The following is a 21,102-nucleotide window of genomic DNA, read 5'->3' as shown; positions in this document are numbered from 1 at the left end:
AGAGTCTAAGGATTTCTTCATAACCATACTAGGCTCTTTGTGTGGCACCATCCCTGCCTCGTTGCACTCTGAAAATCTAGCCCTCCATATTATGTGGTAACACTGTGATGCAAACTGAAGTTTTCGTTGCAAGAGGCTCAAGCAGCTGTAATAATCTGTGCTGATACCATCAAGCTAAAATCCAGATCTCAAGATATATAAGGCATTAACCCAGCATGACCTTTACACATTGCCAAAGCATCAGTAGCCAGGGAAATTCCCACGAAGCTCCATGAGCATTGTGGACATGCCTGTGTAGTGAAGTTGTGGACCTGTCTGTGGGTGATTACATACAGCTTGAGCACCGAGACCAATGGATTAGTTTTTCAGTGTGAGCTTTGTGATGAACAGAAGTAGTTGTACTTTCTGAGGAGAAGAACAGATTATGGGGCTTTTATGTCTGCCTTGTGCCACGATGAGAGAAAGAATTACCTTCTCCATATCCATGCTTGTAGTAACCTCATTGCCTTCCCTGTAACAGCCTAGCATCATCTGTTCCTGTTCCTTAATGTTACTGTGGCTCAGATTCTTTGTTTCAGCTCCTAGCAGTCTTCAAAAACCTTTCCTGTGCTTATTAACTCTCAGTTTCCCCTTGCTCTTCCAGTCACTCACAGTTGCATCTGTTCCTACAAATCAATTTTTCCTGTTCCATCTGGATTAATAATGTAATGCTAATGTATTAAATCTTGTAGCTCAGATGATCTGCACAGCGAAAATGAGCATTCAGGATTCAAATGGAAGGGCTCAGGGAGGACGTTTTATGTAGTATTTCCTTTTTTCTTAAAAGTTCAGCCTTTCGAACTCCTCATACAAAACATCTGTAAAGATAATGGCATTTGGTTGCAGTGCTGAATGCTTTTTTGGATTGACAGTTTGCCCGCCTGGCCTCCGGACTGCCCCCTCCTCCACCAGGTTTCCACACAACGGTTGGCATTTGATTACACAATGACGTTTTTCCATAGGGCATCAGACTGAGAGTGCAAAGGTCGCAAGACCAATTGGTTCCCTATCATTGCTCAGACCTGGCATCTCCTGACTTTGAGTGCCGGACTTTGGGCGAATGCTAATTAACATGCAAGAACGTGTAGTTCAGCCCTAAGGTTGCTTAAAACTCCTTTGTGGTCCGTGTGCATCAGTGTTCCTCCAGCATGGCATAACGGCGGAATGCTGAGAGGCAGCCACGGTATAGCTGAATGCTGGAGCTGCTATGGGAAGGAGAGACTTCCTGAACGGATTAACTGCAACAGTCAAATCTTTGATAAACAGTTTGCATTCTGTGAAGTCCCAGAGACTCCTGTGTACGTACAGACAGACTGATGTTCCAGTGGCCGTGTTCTGCAGCAAAATGGTAGTAAGGGAGGCGTGAGAGACATGGTAGCTTCTGGAAAGCAAATTTTTCCTTTTCAGGGTGTTTTGCTCCAGAGGACAAATGCACTAATCATCTGTCATGATTATAATGGGTATGAAAGCACCTGAGGAAAAATAATAATGGGAAAAGGATTAGGGCTTGGTAATAGCTGGTACCAGAGGTACCAGCAAAACAGTGTCCTTCTCACCTTTAGTCGGAAGCAGAAATTCCTTTCCGTGGGCAGTTCATGAAATTTGGGGGCTGTACTCTGTAATGAAAATGCTATTTCAGGAGACCTCTCGGTAACTTCCTAATAGGAAGTAAAATATTAATAATATGCAAAGCACTGGTATGTTTGTTTTAGCTCATTGTACCATGCTTGATGGAGTACAGTGCAAGCTTTTCTCTCCGAGTTGGTATTCTGTGAGGTTGGAGTCACAATCAGCGTATTTAATTTCTTCTGCAGTTGAGAACACCATTAAACTTTTCTTGGAAAGGAACAGGACTCATCTTGCCAGATCCTCTCTGCCTCTCTCTCCTGTAATTTCAGATGGTGGAACCAGTGCTACGTCACTGTTTCTCTGTGGTTTGTATTTTCAAACACCAACTGATCTGAGCAGGGCAGGAAGGGTCCCTTTCTTTTTTCAAATTGACCTAATTATGGCTTTTCCCATATACCTACTTTTTGTAATCCTGAAGTAGATTAAACAGTCCAGATAAAAAATGGGGCTTTATATAAAACATTTGTTGGTCCCTTCTTAGTATGTTTATATTGCAGCTTGGCTAAAGCTCATTGAATTATTTCCAATAGCCCAAAGACTGTTTAAAAACTGCTGTCCATGAGTTTCTTTTCATCATTGTTTGAATGGTCTTTTTTCAATTCCGTGGACCTTGTTCACTTCTGACATTTCATTAAACTGTTAGAGGAAGTTGAGATTAGTCAGGTCATTTCAAATCAACACAGCAAAGTCATTCAGCTGCAATATGAGCGGAGGAGAAATGCCTACACATTGAGTTCCAGGCTAGATACGAAATGCCACACCAAACAGAGACATTGTCCCCACTGCCCAGCTGGCTTCATCTCTTAGAGCAAAAGGAGATTGTATTACAAAATTACCACAGGGCATTCAAATTACAGGCTGGTTATGGGAGGAGAGGGAAGGCTGTTTTTTTAAATTTATCTCCTCAGTGAATATCTGGTTTTTTCCATACAGATGTATAACAAGAACCCAGGTTGGGATGCCAAGTTAGTGGAAGCAAACTCAGGGACATCCCTTCACCTTCCAGCATAAGAGTTCAAGGGGTCTGGGCTGGTACAGGGTGGCAGAGGCAGTGAAGATGATTCCCACTGATGCTTTGTGCTGGCTTTATGGGTTTGGGATTTGGGAGAGCTCATCTTGACTCATCATCTCTTCCCCCATAGAAGCGCAACACTCTGTGCTAAGGGAAGGCTGAATCTCACCTATCCTGTCTGCAGTCCTTCAGCTTGAGAGGGAGGATTTGCATAACTAAAGTCCTCTGTTATGGAAATATGCTGCTATTTTGGGTGCAGACAGATTGACAATGGGCAAAAGATATCTTGCTCCTGTGAAAGTTACCATGAGCAGTTTACTCTTACCCAGGAAACAGCTGTCTTTTTCCTGAGACCAGATTTATTTAGCCCTTGAAATCACTTCACATTTCTTTATGGTGCCACCAACTCCCTAGCTATTTTTACAGTCGTGGTTCAGGTTTAAGTGTTATCTTTTTTCTCCTCTTAATACACCTGTAAACGAAAGGAGTGAGCCGTTAGGGTAACCTCTGCTAGCCAAACTCCAGCTAGTTGCGATTTCTTCTCTGAATAATTAGTTGGGATACCAAAGGTGTAACAAGGGGGGTGGTGGGGGATTTTTTTAAATTAACTGAAGTCTGGCCTAAAACAATATTGATCTATGAAAACAGTGAGTTGTTCACATTCATATATGCATTCATGCATATACTGTCCTGCTCCTACACCAACAGAAGAAAATAAGTTCAGTTGAAGAAAAACCGATGATGACAGTCTTTGCACTCTGAGTGCACTTGCTTATACCACAGACAGCACTTATTTTCTGCAGGCAGCCAGCTACCCCATCGTAGCAATTGCAATAAATGATGGACTAGAGCTCCTCCAGAAATAAACTCTTACCTAAAGGTGCACGGTTTTCCATTCCTTTCCTGTCTGTTTTTGTAGATAACTTGGATGCCCCAATGAGCCCCTTTCAGATAGGTTTGTTCACCTGATTTGCACTTTGGTAATGACTTGCCATTTAGTGGCATCAAAGGAGTATGTACATGACCACAGGCTCCCACGCCTTCCCTGGGAGCTTATGAGACTGTCCCAGTTCTCTCCACAGTGAAATCTGCCCTCAATCCCTGTCCACACTGGAATGCCTATATTACCTCCGAGGCCTAACTGCAAGTAAACTTCAACCATTGGGTAAACTTGTTAAAAACCTGGCTTCTATGGTTTAATTGTGAGGGAACCACACCGTTTTCTTTAGCACATGACTGAGTCTTTTACTTTCATCCCATGTGTTTATACAGAGAAAATCAGGCCATTGGACAGCAGAATGTTTTAACATAGCATATGCTTCCCTGACTAAAGCAGGTCTCTTAAAAATTAATCTGATAAAATGATCTTCTGTGTTGAATCAAGGATAGAAACACATCAACCCCGCTTTATCCAGTATGTGAAGTGTCTGGAAAAAATTCACTGGAAAGTAAGATCCATAAGGAAGACAACTACAAAAAGAGAAGCTTTAAAAGTCCTCAAAATGCACATAAACAAAATTTTCTGGCAAGGACAACCTAGACCTCTGGCTTACTTGGGACAGCTGCCATCAATAGGAATCTTTCCCTTTGCTTTCAATGGGCACTGATTCAGGCCTTGGAGAAATTGCTCTTGAAGAGATTTTGGCAGTTAGGGGAAGATTCCATCAGAAACAGCAGGACTTGGCTTTCTGCACAAGAAGCTGGGCATACTTCAGCAGCTGTTATTCAGGTGCAGTCGGACCTGCATCACAGTTCACATGCTGTATTGTTGAGTGTCATATAACCTTATTACCTTCAAAAAAACTCAGTGAAAAGGTGATTAGCAAAGTAAAACACAGAATATAAGTGGGAAGCACAATCTGATTTTTTAATTTTTCTTTTTTTTTGTGCAGTGATAACTCATACAGGAAAAAAATAAATACCTTTGAAGTACCCATGGCTGGATACTTCATCCCAGGGTGGATCTTGCTTTTCTTTGATTCCTTGGGCAAAAATTTACAAGCACTCTGGGATTTGTGTGTAGTTGCATTGTTGCTCCCCTATGTACTTGTTCTTTGCCTATTAGTTGTCAGCAGTGTTTCTCTGTGGAGTATTTTATAGCACTGGAACTACATGGAAAGTATGTACCAAGCTGAACCCGCTGAATTTTGTGAATAATCCGTTGTGTGCAGATGGTGTCATGTGTTTCTGGAGAAGAAATAAACACTAAAGGCACTCTGTCCTCCTCAGAAACACTTGTAAGGAATGGTCCCAGAGCTTTAAAAGGTCCTCCCTTTTCTAAGTGCTGTGTGAATTTCCATGCAGTTCACTACCTTCATTACTGACTAGAGCCACAAACCTCAAGCCAGCAGACAGCTGGAGAGGAGCTGTGAACTTTTTTGACCACGTTTATTTTAAAATGTTAAGCCAAAGTATATATGGAAGACTCAGAGCTCATTTTTCTGCCATGTGCTTCTCCATCAGCCCCACCAGTTGTCCATTGTATCGTGCTGCTTTTTAGAGCAACTAATCCAGTTTTGCTTAACCTAACTACCAACTGTCCCAGTTATGGCACTCCTGATGACAGTTCTTCTTCAACAGATGAATAAATAGTTGCATAGCACATCAGGCATCTCTAAAGGAGCCACAGGCCTGTGCAACTCAAGTAGAAAGAATCTCTTTTGGGGATCTAGAGGCCTAAGCACTCACATTCAGGTGCTGACCTGTTTAGAGAGGGTACCACTAGCTATGCCAGACACACAAATAACGAGCATCTACCTGCTGCTGCCTGAACCCCTGAAGTACACATTGCACCCTTTTGTCATGAAGTTTGCCCATGGTGGGCTGTGATCAGTTTCATCGTGCAGCCACCTTGATATCCAGTCCACCGAGAGAACGAGTGTGTGATGGCGGCCCACTTGACAGCCGAGGAACAGTAAAACGTCATGGTTCTAGCTCTGAGGATTTTGATCTCGTGTTACGTGTTAGCCATGATGGCCTGAGTGAATCCAGGAGGTATGTTTCCCACTGAATTCAAGAAGGGAGGGAGCTGTCGCGGATGGGCTAGTGCAACACAGGTGCCCAGAGCCGCAGCTGCGGCAGGCTGTATCCCGTTTCCAGCCATTCGCACCCACAGGGGGTCCCCTCCGGCTGGCGAACACATCATCGCTGCTAAACATGGTACAACGCTGTAGACTGCTTTGCCGTTCTTCTTTCAGGATCAAAGGGGATAAAATGATGCCTTGCTGAGGACAACAAAGCTGTAGAAGAAATAACAGGAAATTAATAGAAAAATGCAATGGCAAAGGCCGCTTCAGGACGTGCAGTTCCACCCAGACACCTAGAGGTGCAGAGACAGAGGAAAGCATTGTGTCATTGGTTCCATCTTCTTACCACTCACAAGAGTATTAGCAAGATACCCCCAAGTTCCACTAAGCTCTTACTTCAGCCAGATATCCCAAAGCGCTACGCAGTCCTGTGCAGCCAGGTTAGAACTATAAAGCTGTAAGTGAATGACCTCAGCACAGGACAGGTCAAAAAACCGTGCAAGTGGGGCAGGCAGACATGTAAATCCATCACACACTGTGCTTGTGTGGCTGATGCAAAAGCTTATGCAGTCTTTTAACATTCCATATTAACTGTAAACCTTATGAGACAAATGGAGTATGTTACTTAAAAAGCTGTAGGCAATATGATATGAAAAGTCATTCTCCTTAATAAATTATTTCTGTCTTTTAAAGCTTTGGGTCCTCAGCAAGACTTACTTTTGTTTGCTAATATTAAATTAATCCCTTTTGGATGAGATAGATTCTGTCGCCTGGCCCTCCTCACAACTCTTAAGGCCAACATAGCATTAAATAAACTGAAACAAATTTGAACTCTAGACTTTTTCTGCTGTGAAACAACTATTACAGAAATGGCATTTAAGACTGTGTCAGTTTGTCTTTTTTTGCCTTCAAGAGTTTTGGAGTAGTCCTCCTTTTTCAGTTTCAAGATGACCAAATAGTTCCAGTAATTTCTGATCTCCCTGCCAGTTTATTATTAGTGCAACTGGCTACAAACCAGCTGACTGATGTCAGTCTCATAATAAAGAATGACAAAGCTAGACAAGGGTCCCAGGAGAAGCAGGAGAAGGAGGATCAAACACCATTGTAACTCTGTGCAAGAGAATACAAGGTCTCTGGCAAAAGTTTTACTGCTTTTTATAGCACTACTTATTCAACAGCTTTTCTTTCCTTTCTCTTCTTTTCCCAGGTGTGTGCATGTTGCATTGTCCTCTGTTTTGTTGGTTGTTTGGTTGGGTTTTTTAATATGTCATGTAATGGAGTACATAAATATTCTTATTTAATGTGAGTGCGTAACTCTTTATTTAATACAACTCATTAATATATCCCACAAGGTAGAGCATCCCTAATTATTTACTATGTTGCCAACTGCAATCTTAGGTTTGCATCTTGCAGTTACATAAAAGAATTGTAATTGTGAAGAAAAGCCATATTTTCCAAGGCTGCGACGGCAATTTTTCCAGCTATTGTGTGCACAGGAATGTGGCTGCACACACCCAGAGATCTCCAGACATCAGTAAAGCTTATGGATCCTGTCAGCTGCAGAACCAGAAACTAAGTGTTAGTATAAAAGCCACGCATGTCCTTCCCTCATCTTTCAGTAGCTCTGTTTTTGACTTAGCCTTGTCTGATTTTGCAACTAAATTCTTAAGAGTGGTGTTGTAGAAAGGTCATTGCAAAAAAAAACGGACAATTGCAAAAAATCTCTCTGGATTATTTGAGACAGGACTAAAACAGATTATAATCTGGTTCTCCTGGACTTCTTAGCACTAGGTTAAAAAATATACAAGATTTAGGTTGCTCTTCATTACTATGCCTAATTTTTACTGCCATGCCATTCAAGATAGGTTCTTGGTGGGGGAGTTATATCCCCAAGAGTAATATTTGTGGAAACCATCATTGCTAAAAAATGAATTGTGATCTAGCCAGCAAGAATGCTCTAGAGAAGGAAATGCTGTCGGAAATGCTGTAGGGAGTTATTCACCTCAGTCTGAGCTGCAGGGACATGGCATGTCAGTCATCTTATTATAGCCAAGAAAAGCTGTTGCGTTTTCCATATTTACATCTAAAGTCCATTCAGGGATCAAGCTGTACTTATCTGAGCTGTTCCTGGGATCCAGTACAACATACTCTGCAAATCAATACATCTCCACAAAAGACATCTGGACTTCGGCATTCAGAAAAGGTGTTTTGAAGAAAATTTGAGTCTCAACAACTGTTTTCATCTCATTTTCCATTGCCTAAACTGTATCTTTACTGTCATCTGTGCTACTCTACTGGTGATAAAAAGTTTCCAACCTTCAGGCAATATGAATATGTAAAGCATTCCAGCAGATTCAAATACCATCTTGCCTCAGTGCAAATCTACAAAGGTGGTTTTCCAGCACGTATTAGGCAACACCTAACCTTTGAAAAATTGACTGTATTTCAGCAGACAAGTAATGTCCTCTGGGAAAAATTCAAACTTGACTCCTTCAAGACAGACTATCAATTCAATTAAATTGCCTTTAGGATACAATTTCTTATTTCCAGATTTCCACATGGTATGAAACAGTCACATTTACAGAGGGCAAAAGTTTTACTAGGAAGGGACACAGAGCCTTGTGATGTCCTTTTTTCAAGGAAACCACAGGTATATTAAAAGGAAAGAAAAAACCCCCAACAACCAAAAAAAGAGGCTTTTGCTAATCTTTCTTCTTATTTGTGATGGCATCTAATGATTGTGATGGCCCCAAATTTTGGTTGCAGTCTGGTTTCTTTCTTTTTGCAGTTTTAACAGATTTAGATATGATCATTTCAGTCCAAGCTCAATGCTGCTAACTCTTTATTATTACCCTTTCCCCTAGTTCATTTACAAGCTGCAGTGAACGTCTACATAGACAGGTCAAGATTTCCCAAAGGCTGAAATGCCTCTCTTTAGCAGTAAGACCCAGGATAGAAAAAAAAAAAAGGGGAATTGAGAGAAATCCCCGTGGAGCATTACTCCAGGGCTTGTGGAGTAGGCAAGTTATCTTGCTTCCTTCCATCAGTGATGACCTTCATGTCAGTATGGGTAAGGCCACTTGTCATTCTCTCCATTTTACCTTCCTCCTCATCTCTCCCCATGGTTTCCCATGCCTCTAAGAGCTTGTCAAATACGCAGTGCAAGGAGGATCACCAGGAAAGGTCATGTAGCATTAAGACATAGTACCATTGCGTTAAGTACTGAAAGAAAGAGAAAACATACATAGAGTAATGCTCCCTTCCAGCATCCTGTTCTCTTTCCTTAACTTAGAATCCAGCTCCCAGAGCTAAATGTTAATCCAACTGAAAATTGTAACCAACTGGAAGGGTACAGAAATGTAGAAGGTAAGTGCCCATCTTTATACAATGTCATCAGGTCAGAGATGGATTAGACTCTGCCATCTGTGAGAGGGTACTGATGACTATAAGGAATTGGGACATTTGTTTTACATCTGTTTGTAACGACAGAAGCTCCAGCAGCACAGTGGTCGCCTAACGCTGAATTGGGGCAGTGGTTCAATACTGACTCAGAGGGAAGTGTGCCAGCAGCACCACTGAATGCGCATACATATAATACAGCAGGAAATTTGGACAGCAACTTGTTATAAGACTGTTTTGGAAATGCATGAGTCACTGTGTTTCTGGAATCTGAACCTTTCTCAGCATGTTGTTGTGCTAGATGCCCTGTCATGTTGTTTGAGAAAGCCTGAAGGACTGATGCTGAGTTAGTTTATCCAGGTTCTTCATATTGTATCATATTGGATCTCTAATCCATCTCTGTCATCTTTCTTCCTGTTTCCAAAAAACCAGAATGCAATCCTCTATTTTCTTCCATTGTGAAATATTATTTAAAACACTTCTGTAATTGACAGTAATCTCCTCCTTTATTAGAGCAACCCACTGAGCCTTTCACCTCAGCTGTTGCATCACTGACTTCTCTGATGCTTTCATATGAGGCTCCCCCACTTCTTACTCCTTCACACCACTGTGCATGCAGTACTCCTTCACTGTTCTATTTCAAAATGTTTCTTGCAAGACTAAACACTAACAACATGTTAAAATCACGTATGTGCTGTGCAGTGACTGAACATGCCAGGGGATGCCTCTGCATTTCCTTTGCTTCCTTTCTCCTCATCTCCCGCTGACCGTTGTCTCTGTCTCCAGAGCTGCACCCCTGCCTCTGCAGGCTTAGGATCCACGCTGAGCTGCACTGATGGCAGAAGACCCTTCCCTCTAACAAATGTCACAATTTCTCTACAATGCACCTGGCCTCTTTTTCTACTTCTTACACTAAAATCTAGTGCTGAACTGAATTACAGTTGAAATAGTTTTATTTCATCTGATAAATACAGGTATGCACCCACACTTTTTTATGAGACATTTAAATACATGTGTATTCCAAATTATCAAAGTGCAAGAAAAGTCAACAACATGGTTGTACTAGAAGCAGGCTGCAGAGGAAAGGGAAGCTTCCCATCTTGCAAGCAGTTACATGTGTTGGATTGAGCATTTGAGCAAACAAGTCTCAGCAAAGATGAGTAAGATTAAAGAAATGCACTCAGGAAGGCTGATAGCTCTGTGACAGTGTCCATCCTGAGTCTGATTCACAAAGTCTTCAATGCCTAACAGGCTTTTTAGATACTGGCACTTAGCTGTATTCACAATGTCTGTGACCCAACCCTGCAGGCATCTACAGTCATCCCTGGAGTCACCAGAGCGCTCAGAGCCTACCTCACAGGTGAGAACAAGGGAGATGCAAAAAACTGAGGTTCTCCAGTCTTTGTCACCTGCTGATCCTGGTCAAGCAGGAATAACCAGAACACACCTAACTGTCCCTTGAAACACAGCCAGGAAGCAGATGAGTTATGTCCTGCCCACGTCCAGCAGTAAAAGCACTCAGCTGGGAGATGGGAGATTTGGGAAGCTGAGTTCCCTCTTCTTCTCTATAACACATGTGAAGCAGACTTAACACCAAAGTCTCTCAGAGATCTTCCTAATCACCAGCCTTACAGAACCGTTTCTCTCAGCTGTCTTTAAATGTGATGAAGTCAAGTGGGTCCTTTACCATATAGAGTTGATGTCTGATTTTTCATTGATCTGTGGTTTTTTTCATTTTATAAAATCAGTTAATTTTTTTCTTAAACAAGGATAGTGCAAATGGCATGATAGAAAACAAACCATACTGTGGACATACTTAGCAGATGTAATATTAAAACTGCATTGCATCACACAGATCAATTTTTAACAGGGTCTAACATGTTTTATAGACCTGCCTTTATCTGCTTATAGCATGTCCCCTCCCACTTCTGCTTATAGCTTTCCTCTTCGCTTGTATTCTAGAAGCAGAGAAACACAGCGGTGAAATGCCACTCGGAATTTATGTGTCACCTGTATTGATTCACAGTCGCAAAATTTTTCTAAGACTGCAGGTAACTGGGCAATAAAAAGCATGTTCAGTCTTGGGTACCTCTGCCAACCTATGGAGGCTGCTCCAATATAAGTTAATTTATCACATACTTCATGGGCTCTTAAGCAAAACAAAGATCGGGCTCATGATAAATGACTGCAGCACATACCCTCTGCCAACTGCTGAGTCTGGGATGGGATACTCCCCGTTTGCCTATTTTTAGCAACTGCATGGCCTTTTTATGCCTCTTGATTGCTTTAGTCGTACAAAGTACATACACAGTAAGCAGATTTTGCCCTATATCAATAGGATATAGAATTGTGCACGGATTCTATGATGAGGCTGCTTTGCTCTTGTATTTGCATCCAGAAAACCAATACTGCACAAGGTAGCTGTCACACTGATTTTTATACCTGCATGGATCTGCATCATTTGTGTGTGTTCTGTAAGATGCTGTTTATAGGAGGAACCATCCCAGCTGTTTATTACTGATGTTGATGCACTGGTACCTTAATGGATCTTATCTGAAATAATTTGGGTTTGTATCTGAAAGCTAGCAGCTATGCTCATCCTAAATATGTCTGAAAAAAACTCCTATCTAAGCCTGATAATAGATTATTATTTGTGAATTTTATAAGAATAGCATTAGAGAAAGGAACAAATTAAATCTATGTGCTGAATCTATACCCATGATAGCAGTATCAAGTGACAAATCCCTTGTCATTTCTGTGATGTTTACCTTCACAGTGTCTACCTGCAGTACAGCAGCACTATCTTCCCCACCTGGCAGAAGGGCAGGAAGAGGGCACACGGTGTATGTTAGCTCATGGCTGGCATTCCCATTCTAGCCCAAGCTCCTTGAAAGCCAACACCACCTGTTTGTTGATTCACACTCTGACGCAAGCCCTGGTGTGCACCAGGAAAGGAAACTCAACAACACTGCAATGCCTTTTGTGTCTGAAAACGAACCCCTCCCTCCCAGACACCAACACTTAACCTTGTGGCACTGCACATTCAAGTCCTCACTCCTCTGACCTGGCTAAAAAAATTTGGACCCAGTGGGAGGGACATAAGGAATTCAACCAGGACTCCCTGGAAATCTGCGGGAGTACCTTAACAACTACACTCTTCTTCCTCATTTCTGGCTAACACAAAGCACAGCAAAGACTAGCGCTACGTTACCTACTAGTCTTGTATTATTAGGAGGGTGATAATTTGGGGGCATCATCCCAAGTTTTCTTCTTGTATGAATTTCTTCCGTACAGTTGTGTTCCCTTCTGAACGCTTTCAAAGGTTGAAAAGTTAAAATAACATGGAGTGGTTTTAGTGCAGTGCACCACACATTGTTTCTATCATGTGAGAATTGCTTAACTGCGGTACACTTCAGCAGCACAATTTATTACAAACCTTGGAAGTCATTTCAGGAGCCCAAGGACCTCATGGACCTTGGACCAAGTTTCAGCAAACTGCTCAGATGTGCAGTCACTAGGCAGATGTCTGGAAACATGTGTTCTTGCACATTTATCTGTTAATGCAAACGTCCCAATGCAAGCATTAACACTCAAGAGCATTATGTGGATTTTAAACAATCCCTGGAAGAGTTGGGTCCCATAAAAGTTATTCTGACAGATACAATCCTTCTTCTCTCTTTTGCCAAGTGCTTGCTCTGACTACAGGAGCCAGAGCACATCGAGCGAGCTTCCTGCCTGCTTCCACTGCTTCTGGTGCTCCAGACATTATAACATCCCTGCCCAGTGCTGACTTCACTCTGACTTTTATTGTTATTATTATAGTTGGGAAAGAAGCAGCAATGTGGAAGGAAAAGATAAAACAGGAGATAAGAGGGTATTTTTATACTTTCATCTGCACAGATGACTCATATGGGACAGGTTTATTCCTCGTCTCTCTCGGGATTAATACCTCAAGGAGAACAGCAGCAAAATTAAGGCTCTTTTTGCTGCTGTGGAAGATAATACTTTCTTTCTTTCACCCTGCTCTGTGAGGTCTTTGGGGCAATGGCTGTGAGTGTGTACAGCACATAGCACAATTGGCTCCAATCTTACCAAGGCCTCTCAGTATTAGCGTAAAAAAAGCAAGTACCAAGTGGTCAGGTCTTAATTATAATCTGGACATTCTGTGCTCTGGCAATCGATTACAGGAGACATTGACTTGTACTTTAACGCACTCAATCCACTGTTGGCACGAGGGTGAATCCATGCAAAGGGACGAGACAGCAAAGTGAAATCCCACGTTTCCTGCTCAACGTGTAGGACGCAAACTAAGAGGAAGTGATTTCAGTAACTGAATGCTCTGTATGTTGGAGCAGCTCCAGCTGTGGCTTTTCGTGTTCAACTCTGATGACTATTTCAAGGAGTCGAATACTATTTTATACAGGATGGAGAGGCAAAAGCTTTCATTAGATAATGATTGTATTAAGACCCAAATCCTCACATAATTCTTTGAAGAGGAACTCTAAATAATTAATGGTGCAATTATCTGTTGATTTATTCTCTTTGACACTTAATTTTGTTTTGAGCAGGAACTGACCTTGATCATGCTATGTAAAGAATAATTCAGAGATGCAAGAAATAAACATGCTCCACAACCAATTCTGAAGTGGGTTTCTTTTTGCCTTACTTCATTCTGCCAGCGTGAGGGTTTTGGTGACATTTTGCCTATTGTTATTTCACTTTCAAAGCCCCCTTGTAATTTATTTTTGTAGTTGCAATTATTTATGTGCTAGGCTATTGTAACTGCATTATATCAGTGCAGGGAACTGTGTCCAAGGTTGAATTTTATCCAATATATTTATAATGTCTTAAGAAAACAACAACAACAAAGTGCTATGAAATTGTGAATAAATTCCTTTGGATCCATGGCACTGGGAAAAAAAAAAGTCACAAATGTGTGGAGCTCAAACAAAAGCAACATGGACAACAGTAACAGCATAATACCGTTACTAAAAATGTTGCAAAAGGCCCCCCTACAGACATTATTTCCATAGCCATTCTGGTTATATTAGCCTGGCCTTAGCTTCAGAGTGTAGTTTTAGATGAATATGACTTACGAGTATTACAGTAACATCTGGAGGCTCAACTCACCGTGTTAGGAAATGTACACGCTAAGGGACTGTTGCTGTTCTGAACACTTTTCAACATCAATGAGCAGGACGCGTGGAACTGAAGGGGCAGCGGTCCGGCAGTTCACCCACCTAGAGCGTGAGAACTGGGACAGGAAAAAACTCAGATCTGCTTGCACCGAGTCTTCTTCTGTCTGCTCCCACGCTGTACTTCTAGTGGTACTTCTGCTGGTATCCAAGCCATGGATGGTAGAGGACTGGGAGCTGCTGCCTCGCAATGGTTTCCCTGTAGATTGCTGCCTGTTGAGAGCGCAGAGCGTCAGGGGTGGGACTGCTGCTGCCAGGCAGGGACAAGCTGCAGGAACAGACACCTTAGCTGCTGCACTCTGGATGCACAGCTTTGATCAGCCAGTGAAGCACATGGAGATGTCCCTGGAAGAGGCGCAATGACACATATTTTCCTTCAAGCTTATCTTCTTCTGTCTGTTGAAGTGGTTACGTGGGTGTCCAAACGTATATGGAACCAGGCACAGGAGGCTGAGTTACTGCTTTATGTGTGTGATGGGCCAAAATTGGGTGCCTTTCATACGTCATTGGCAGATTCTTCACTGTGCAACTGGTTTACCCTGATGAGGTTCATCTCTTGAGATTCCTACTGCTGACGGTTACCTCTGTTTTGCTAGCTGTTTTGACTGGAAAGCATGACCAAGAAAGGAAGAGAGAGGGGGAATGGGAAGCCAGAGGACACAAATCCTGCAGCCCCCAAATCGCTCCGACTTGCAATAACCACAGGACTTTTATTAAAAAAGTTTCACTCAGCCATGAACATTCTGTGAGTGCCCTTGAGATATTCTTTCTTTCAGAATCTGTTATTGCTTCAGACCAGTATCTGTAATTGAAGCAAATAATAAAATCCAATAAAAAGCGAACAGGGATGGTTTCTTAGCCTTAAGGCCAACTGGTAGAGCACAGCTGATGGCCACACAGCTGCATTTTCTTCCAGTCAAAATAGCATGGCTGCATGCAACATTGCCACAGGGAATGCTCCCTGGCCTGTGCTAGTTAGTTCCAAACAACAGCATTTGTGAGCTAACTCATAAGTAGTACGGACAATCATGTGCCAGTATCTGTTTTGTGTATGTTGGCCCCCTCTTAATTAACTTGTGTAGATGTAGCCTGAAGTGTTTCTTCTAGAATATACTACATGATCTTCTGAGGCTATATGATACATGCTATTAAATACATAAAAACAAAGCTATATACTTGGGTTTTAATGCATTTTCATTCATTACCTGGACATGAATATTAAATCTATGTTATTATGCTGAATAGTAAATTTATGCCATTATGCTGTCTGGTGATGGCTGCTTGATTCTTTATTTCTGTGGCTAATCTTCAGAAATAACCTGTCTTTTCTACTAGAACAGCTCTCATTGCTCTTGCAGAAATGCTTTTGTAACTTTGACCTAAAACTGGGGGAGCAGAACCCTTCATGGATCTGAACTTGCCCAGGAGTGGAGGAGTGGAGCACCGTAGGTGATAATCTCAAGTCAGCCTGACATCAGGAGCTTTTTGGTGAATAGACAACACAGTTCAACAGAGGCGTGGGGGTGAAGTACCCAGACAAGTATTTACCCAACTGTATTTAAAGGGACAAGAATTAAAGGAGAGAAGACAGGAAACTCCTCATGCTTTGTTTATTAGAAATATAAATGTTCTTTATTGCTTACTTGCTCCCCCCAAAAAATAAACCAAACAAACATGAGACATATGAGCAAAAGCAAGAAAATTACTAAATGGCCAGACCAAACAAAAGAGAGAGAGGAGGTGAAGATATGTTGGTGGAATCTAAATTCTGCTTCCTGAAACATTTTGTGCAAGGGGTGTCAACTGACTTGAGAGGTCCAGGTCTCAACACTACCTGGAGAAGCGTGTGTGAATTTGTAAGGTGCAAATCCTATGCCCTGGACAAAATGATGCAAGAGAAATTCAAGAGGGCCATCTTGGCAGACTTTTCTCCTTGATCCTCTTCTGTAGATCTTACTGTATGAGTGGGGTTTTGGCAGATAGATTCTAAATAACCACACTAAAGTATTGCAGAGTCTGAATGTGACAGAACATTACAAACAAGTCTGAACTATTTCATCTCTGCTAACTATTACTAATGTATTTTGCGGTGTTACATTATGGCCACTGGCTTTGAACATACGAAGACCTGATTCAGGTCAGGTCCATCCAGCCCAATACCGTGCAGCAGTGCCCAGCAGCAGATGTTTAGGCGGAGTTTAAGAAACAAGCCCTGCAGAATGACTTTTCCCCAGCAGACTTTTCTAAATGTGGGAAATCAGCAGTTCTGGTATTTCTTAAACTACCAGGATGCACTGCTTAACAGTGGACCTGGCTGCTGAATTTCCCTAGTGCCTTTTGGCCGCATTGTAATTTTGCATCCCGCAGCACCCTGAGGCAATAAATTCCACGATATTCTCACGTAAAGGAGGAGTCCTGTTGTCTGACACCTTATATAGGTTCTCCCTAGTTCTTATCAGATAGAAAGTAGTGAATACTTGTTACACATTTAACCTTCTCCACACGTTTCATGATTTTATAGACCTGTACTTTATAAAACCTTTTCCTCTCCCATCATTCTCTTTCCATGTTGAAAAATCCTATTCTACTTTAATATTTCTTGCATTGAAGCTGTTGTATACAAGTTCTAAAAATCCTTTTTGCCCTCCTTTGAGCTTTCTCTGCTTCTATTTACCCATTTTGATGTGGGATTGCCAACATTCAGGAATGTGTCATAAAGATATTTGAAGGATTGCTGCCGATGTCTTTCCCAATGGCATTCCCAGTGCTCTCGGGTCGGGGTGGGGATGTCTCCACTGAGCACTCAGAGGATGGCTTCCCAGAACTATCCACCATGACCCTCTCATCTCTTTCCTGGGTGGTAACAGCTCGTTCTGAGCTGCTGACTCCCACCCCAGATCAAGCTACAGAGAAACAAGCCCAGGAAAGTCCCGTCATTTACTAAAGCTGCTGATCTGTATGAATGTTAATTGCAGTTAAGAGTCCTGTTGGGTCAGTACTAATTAGTTATCATACAAGTATCACTACAGACTAATGATAAACTTCCTGAGAGATTAATCCTAACACACACAAACTCTTAAGGAAGATGGGCAAAATGCTGAAGATCATGATTTCTAGAAGAGCCAGAAGAAAACAGAGATATGAACAGGGCTTTAACTTGGTCTTGGTGTTCTCTGCTGCTCACTGCTCTCCATTAAACAAACAAAAAGATAAAATTAAAAAAAAATCCAATTAATTAACCATATCAAACAAGAGAATAGGTGAGAGGGGAAAATATTAAGTAGAGTCTAAATTATAGAGAGTAGCATTAGACTGTTTTAAAATAAAAATTTAATGAAAGGATTAAATATAACTCAGGAGCTTTGTCTGTTGCCTTCATTTTACTCGGGTCCTGGTTCAAAAATGTTCTTTAGCATAGACCCTGCTAAGCATATGAGTAGATCTGAGTTGACATCACTGGGTCACTGTGGTGGTTAAGAATGGTGGACATCTAAGCACCTTGCGGCGAGGAACAGATACCAAGTAAAGCTTATACAGGAAAAACTCAGAAGGTACTATAAAACTCTCACAGTACCAGGAGAAAGTGAAATTTAGAAGCTGTGATATTTGTCTTGTATACTTAAAAAACCCAAACCTCCAACTGATGCTGAAGGTGATTTCTATTTGTGCTTATCATCAAACATCCTCTGTCTCCTCTGGGACGTGCCGCTCCAGATGATCAAGAGCCATCAGTTTGCCATTTCTGCCACCCTGGGCACTGTTGGTGCCACAGGTACCCTATTATTTGCTAAAGGTGCTTAGGCATGCAGGGTTCTTGTTTTTCCCTCTCCAGTTTTACACCAAAACATCCTTTCTGTGTGAAACAACAACATAGCTGAAGATGCAGTACTTGTACTAACAGAAGCCTCAAGTAATATAGGGCTTTGCTCATCTGAGTAGTAATTAAGGCTGAAAGTGTTTGGGTTGGCATGCTTCCATGGTTGATGCTTGTCCGCATACGAAGGCGCAGAGAAGCCTCCTGAGAACCTAGAACAGCGCAGTGCTAACCCAGTCCCTCAAACTGTGCTCAGCTGGGGGTTTCCAAGACATAGCAAGCCCGGTGGTGGGAATGCGTTGCAACAGAGAGGCTCATATCCCTTGTGCAATGGAAAGTTTGGGGAGGAATTGAGTGACTGCTTGCTTTCCTGAATTCTGGCAGAAGATTGCAGATGCCTCTTCCCTCAGGCAAGCTACCTCTCCAGGGTGAAACCGAGATGTAGCAACTGCAAGACAATAAAGTGTGATTAATTTCTCCTGTTGGTGAATGCTGTGCTGCTGCAGCCCAATTTCCAGGTGTTTTTAAGTGTAATCACTATCTCACATTCTTCTGGGAAGAGGTCCATTTAAATTAGCACAATCTCTTCGGTCTCTAATTTACTGTGTAGGGGTGTGGATCAGGAGAGCTGTTTGCTGCTTAACCGAATGAGATTAACGTGATGCTTTTGGGTTGAAGAAAGCAATTACGGCAATTGTACATAGAATATTTGCATTGCTTGTCTTCTGTTTTTTTGTAACCACCTTGCAATTTTGGGGATGTTATCTAACCCTGAGTTAAGACCTTGTGAACAATCCCCCCGCTTTGTGAGGAGCAGAGCAGATTGCACACCTTTCTTTCAGCAGCAGTTCTCAGAAAAGATAAGCCCAGTTTTCATCGCTCTCAGGTTGTGCTCCAATTTGTTCCATTACTTTCTGCATTTTAAGACAACACTGGAGTTTCTACCTCCACGAGACCATCCCAGAATACTTGTACAGGGAAATGCGCTCTGTAAACTACACTACATTTACAGAAATCAAGGGTAGTTTTAATCTCTTAAAGCTGGCCGTTTGGATTTGTAGCTGGGATGCTTCTTGGGCGTTGAGATGAAAATGAGAACTCTTATCGGCAGCTCTGTAGAACTTCTTTTTATGTTCTACAGGGAGCTGCTTCATATACCTTTTTAGGCAGCATGGTTGAATTGAAGATACAGCATATTTAGCAAGGCATTTCTACCTAAAGAACTTGTTTCCCTTGTTGATCTGCCAAACCTGTTATTCAGCCTTTAGGACAGAATACAAAGTGAAGCTGTTTACAGAATTAAAGGGTGGAATACATGAGAAACTGCAGAAAAGTTTATGCCTGATGCTTTGAGTGTGGGAAGCGCTGCTCATCCCACCTGCAATTACCTAGAACAAAATACTGATGTGCTCGGTGGCCTGCGTGATAAGTTTGTGCCTAACAGCGCTAACAACGCTGCTGAATGAAGTTGCCTGTTTTGTGGTAAACACTGTTAAAATAAAAATGTGGCTATGCAGAAAACATTTCCTTCGTGTTGCTCACTATTTTCTTTCCAAATAAAAGCTTTTAACATGGAAAAAGATTGTTTTGAGTTGGGCTGAAACTCAGCTTCTCAGCTCTTTTGCAATTTTCCAACACTCTTTCAGAGATTGAAACGTTTTTTTCCTTGTTGAAACAAAAAAAACCCCACCCCCGTCCGTGCAGCAGAGGACCCCTCCCCAGCTTTGCGGCCCGCAGGCCGGCGCGCCCCCGCGGCTGAAGTCCTCGCCCCCGGCCGGGGTCGAGCCACTGACACCCCTCTCGGGTGGCTGACACCCCGGCGGCCCCTCGTGGAGCCGGGCAGGCCACGCTCCGCCGCCACGGCCGCTGTCGCCTCAGGACGGGACCGGGCAGGCAGGTGGAGGCAGGGCACGGGCGACCGCCGAGGCGCTCCCTCCGGCGGCGCCGACCCTGCGGCAGCGCCAGGACCACGGGGGCCCGGGGCCGGCGCGGCGACGCCGCCATGGCTTCGGGCAGGCGGGGGGCGGCGGGCGCAGGGCGGGGCGCGCCCTCAGACCGGGGGGGTGGGGGGTCCGCTAACGCGGCCCGCCGCGGGGGCGGGGCGGGAGGCGGCTCCTCGCCCGCGCGATTGGCCGGCCCCGGCCTGCCGTTGAAGCGCGGCCGCCGGGCGGGGCGTCACGGCGGCGGGCGGGGGCGGGCGGAGGCGTCGCCGCCAGCCCGCCCTTCGCTCCGCGCGCCCGCCTTAAAGCCGCGGTGGGCGCCGCGCCGCCGGCAATAGCGCAGCGCGGGCGGCGGCGGTGGGCGCTGGCAGCGCGGGGGCGGGCGGGCGGGCGCGCGCCACTGGCTCGGAGCGCAGCGCCTCGCCGCGGCTGAGCCCCTCCCTGCCGCCTCCGCCGCGCTCCCGCCCCTCGGGCCGAGGCTGTCACCGCGCCGCGCCGCGCGAGGAGGCGCTGACGCCGGGCGCCCGGCGGTGCCAGCATGTTTGACAGGACGCGGCTGCCCTTCGTGGCGCTGGACGTGGTCTGCGTGGTGCTGGGTAGGTCGGCGGGCCGCGGAGGGGGCGAGGGAAGCCGTCGCCGGGGCGCCGTGTCCCTCCCCGCACGGCACCGGGCTAATCGCATGCTCGCCTCCCCCGTCCCCGCGGCGCCAGGCACCGCCCCGCAGCGGGTCTTCTTCCAGCCTGCGCCTCCGCTGTGCCTGTCTGCCGCTTCCACCCCTGCCTGCTGCCCCCTCGTCCCCCGGCCTCCTGCCCGCCCTTGGCTTCCCTTCCCTTCGCCGCCGCCTCGGGGAGACGGCGGCGACGCCGCGCTCGCCCGCCCCGCGACCGGAGCAACCTGGTCACTGCCGCCCGCCGGGGCCGCGGGCTGGCAAGGGAAGAGTCCTGGGGGAGGGAGCTGTGCCGCTTAATCCACTGACATCTGGAGTTCCCTCTTCGCTCCGGTGCCCTCGCTCTTCCTTCCCTGACCTCTTCTGTCGGCTACGAACCGG

The 21,102-nt window shown here is 44.2% G+C and overlaps 1 protein-coding gene across 2 annotated transcripts in view; it reads left to right on the top strand.

The window, feature by feature from the left end:
• Positions 1-20,592: 20,592 nt before the first annotated feature.
• Positions 20,593-21,102, top strand: part of PLPP1 (phospholipid phosphatase 1) — a gene marked incomplete at both ends in the record, with an annotated part of 71,649 nt that continues 71,139 nt past the window's right edge. For both annotated transcript variants that reach the window (XM_082013370.1, XM_082013369.1), the window contains one exon: positions 20,593-20,650. In XM_082013370.1, coding sequence (XP_081869496.1) covers positions 20,593-20,650 — 58 coding nt within the window. The remainder of the gene's footprint in view (positions 20,651-21,102) is intronic.

This window comes from Phaethon aethereus (genome assembly GCF_964289735.1).
Source record: "Phaethon aethereus genome assembly, chromosome: Z".
NCBI classification, from domain to species: domain Eukaryota; kingdom Metazoa; phylum Chordata; class Aves; order Phaethontiformes; family Phaethontidae; genus Phaethon; species Phaethon aethereus.
This window is presented reverse-complemented; position numbering and strand designations above follow the sequence as displayed.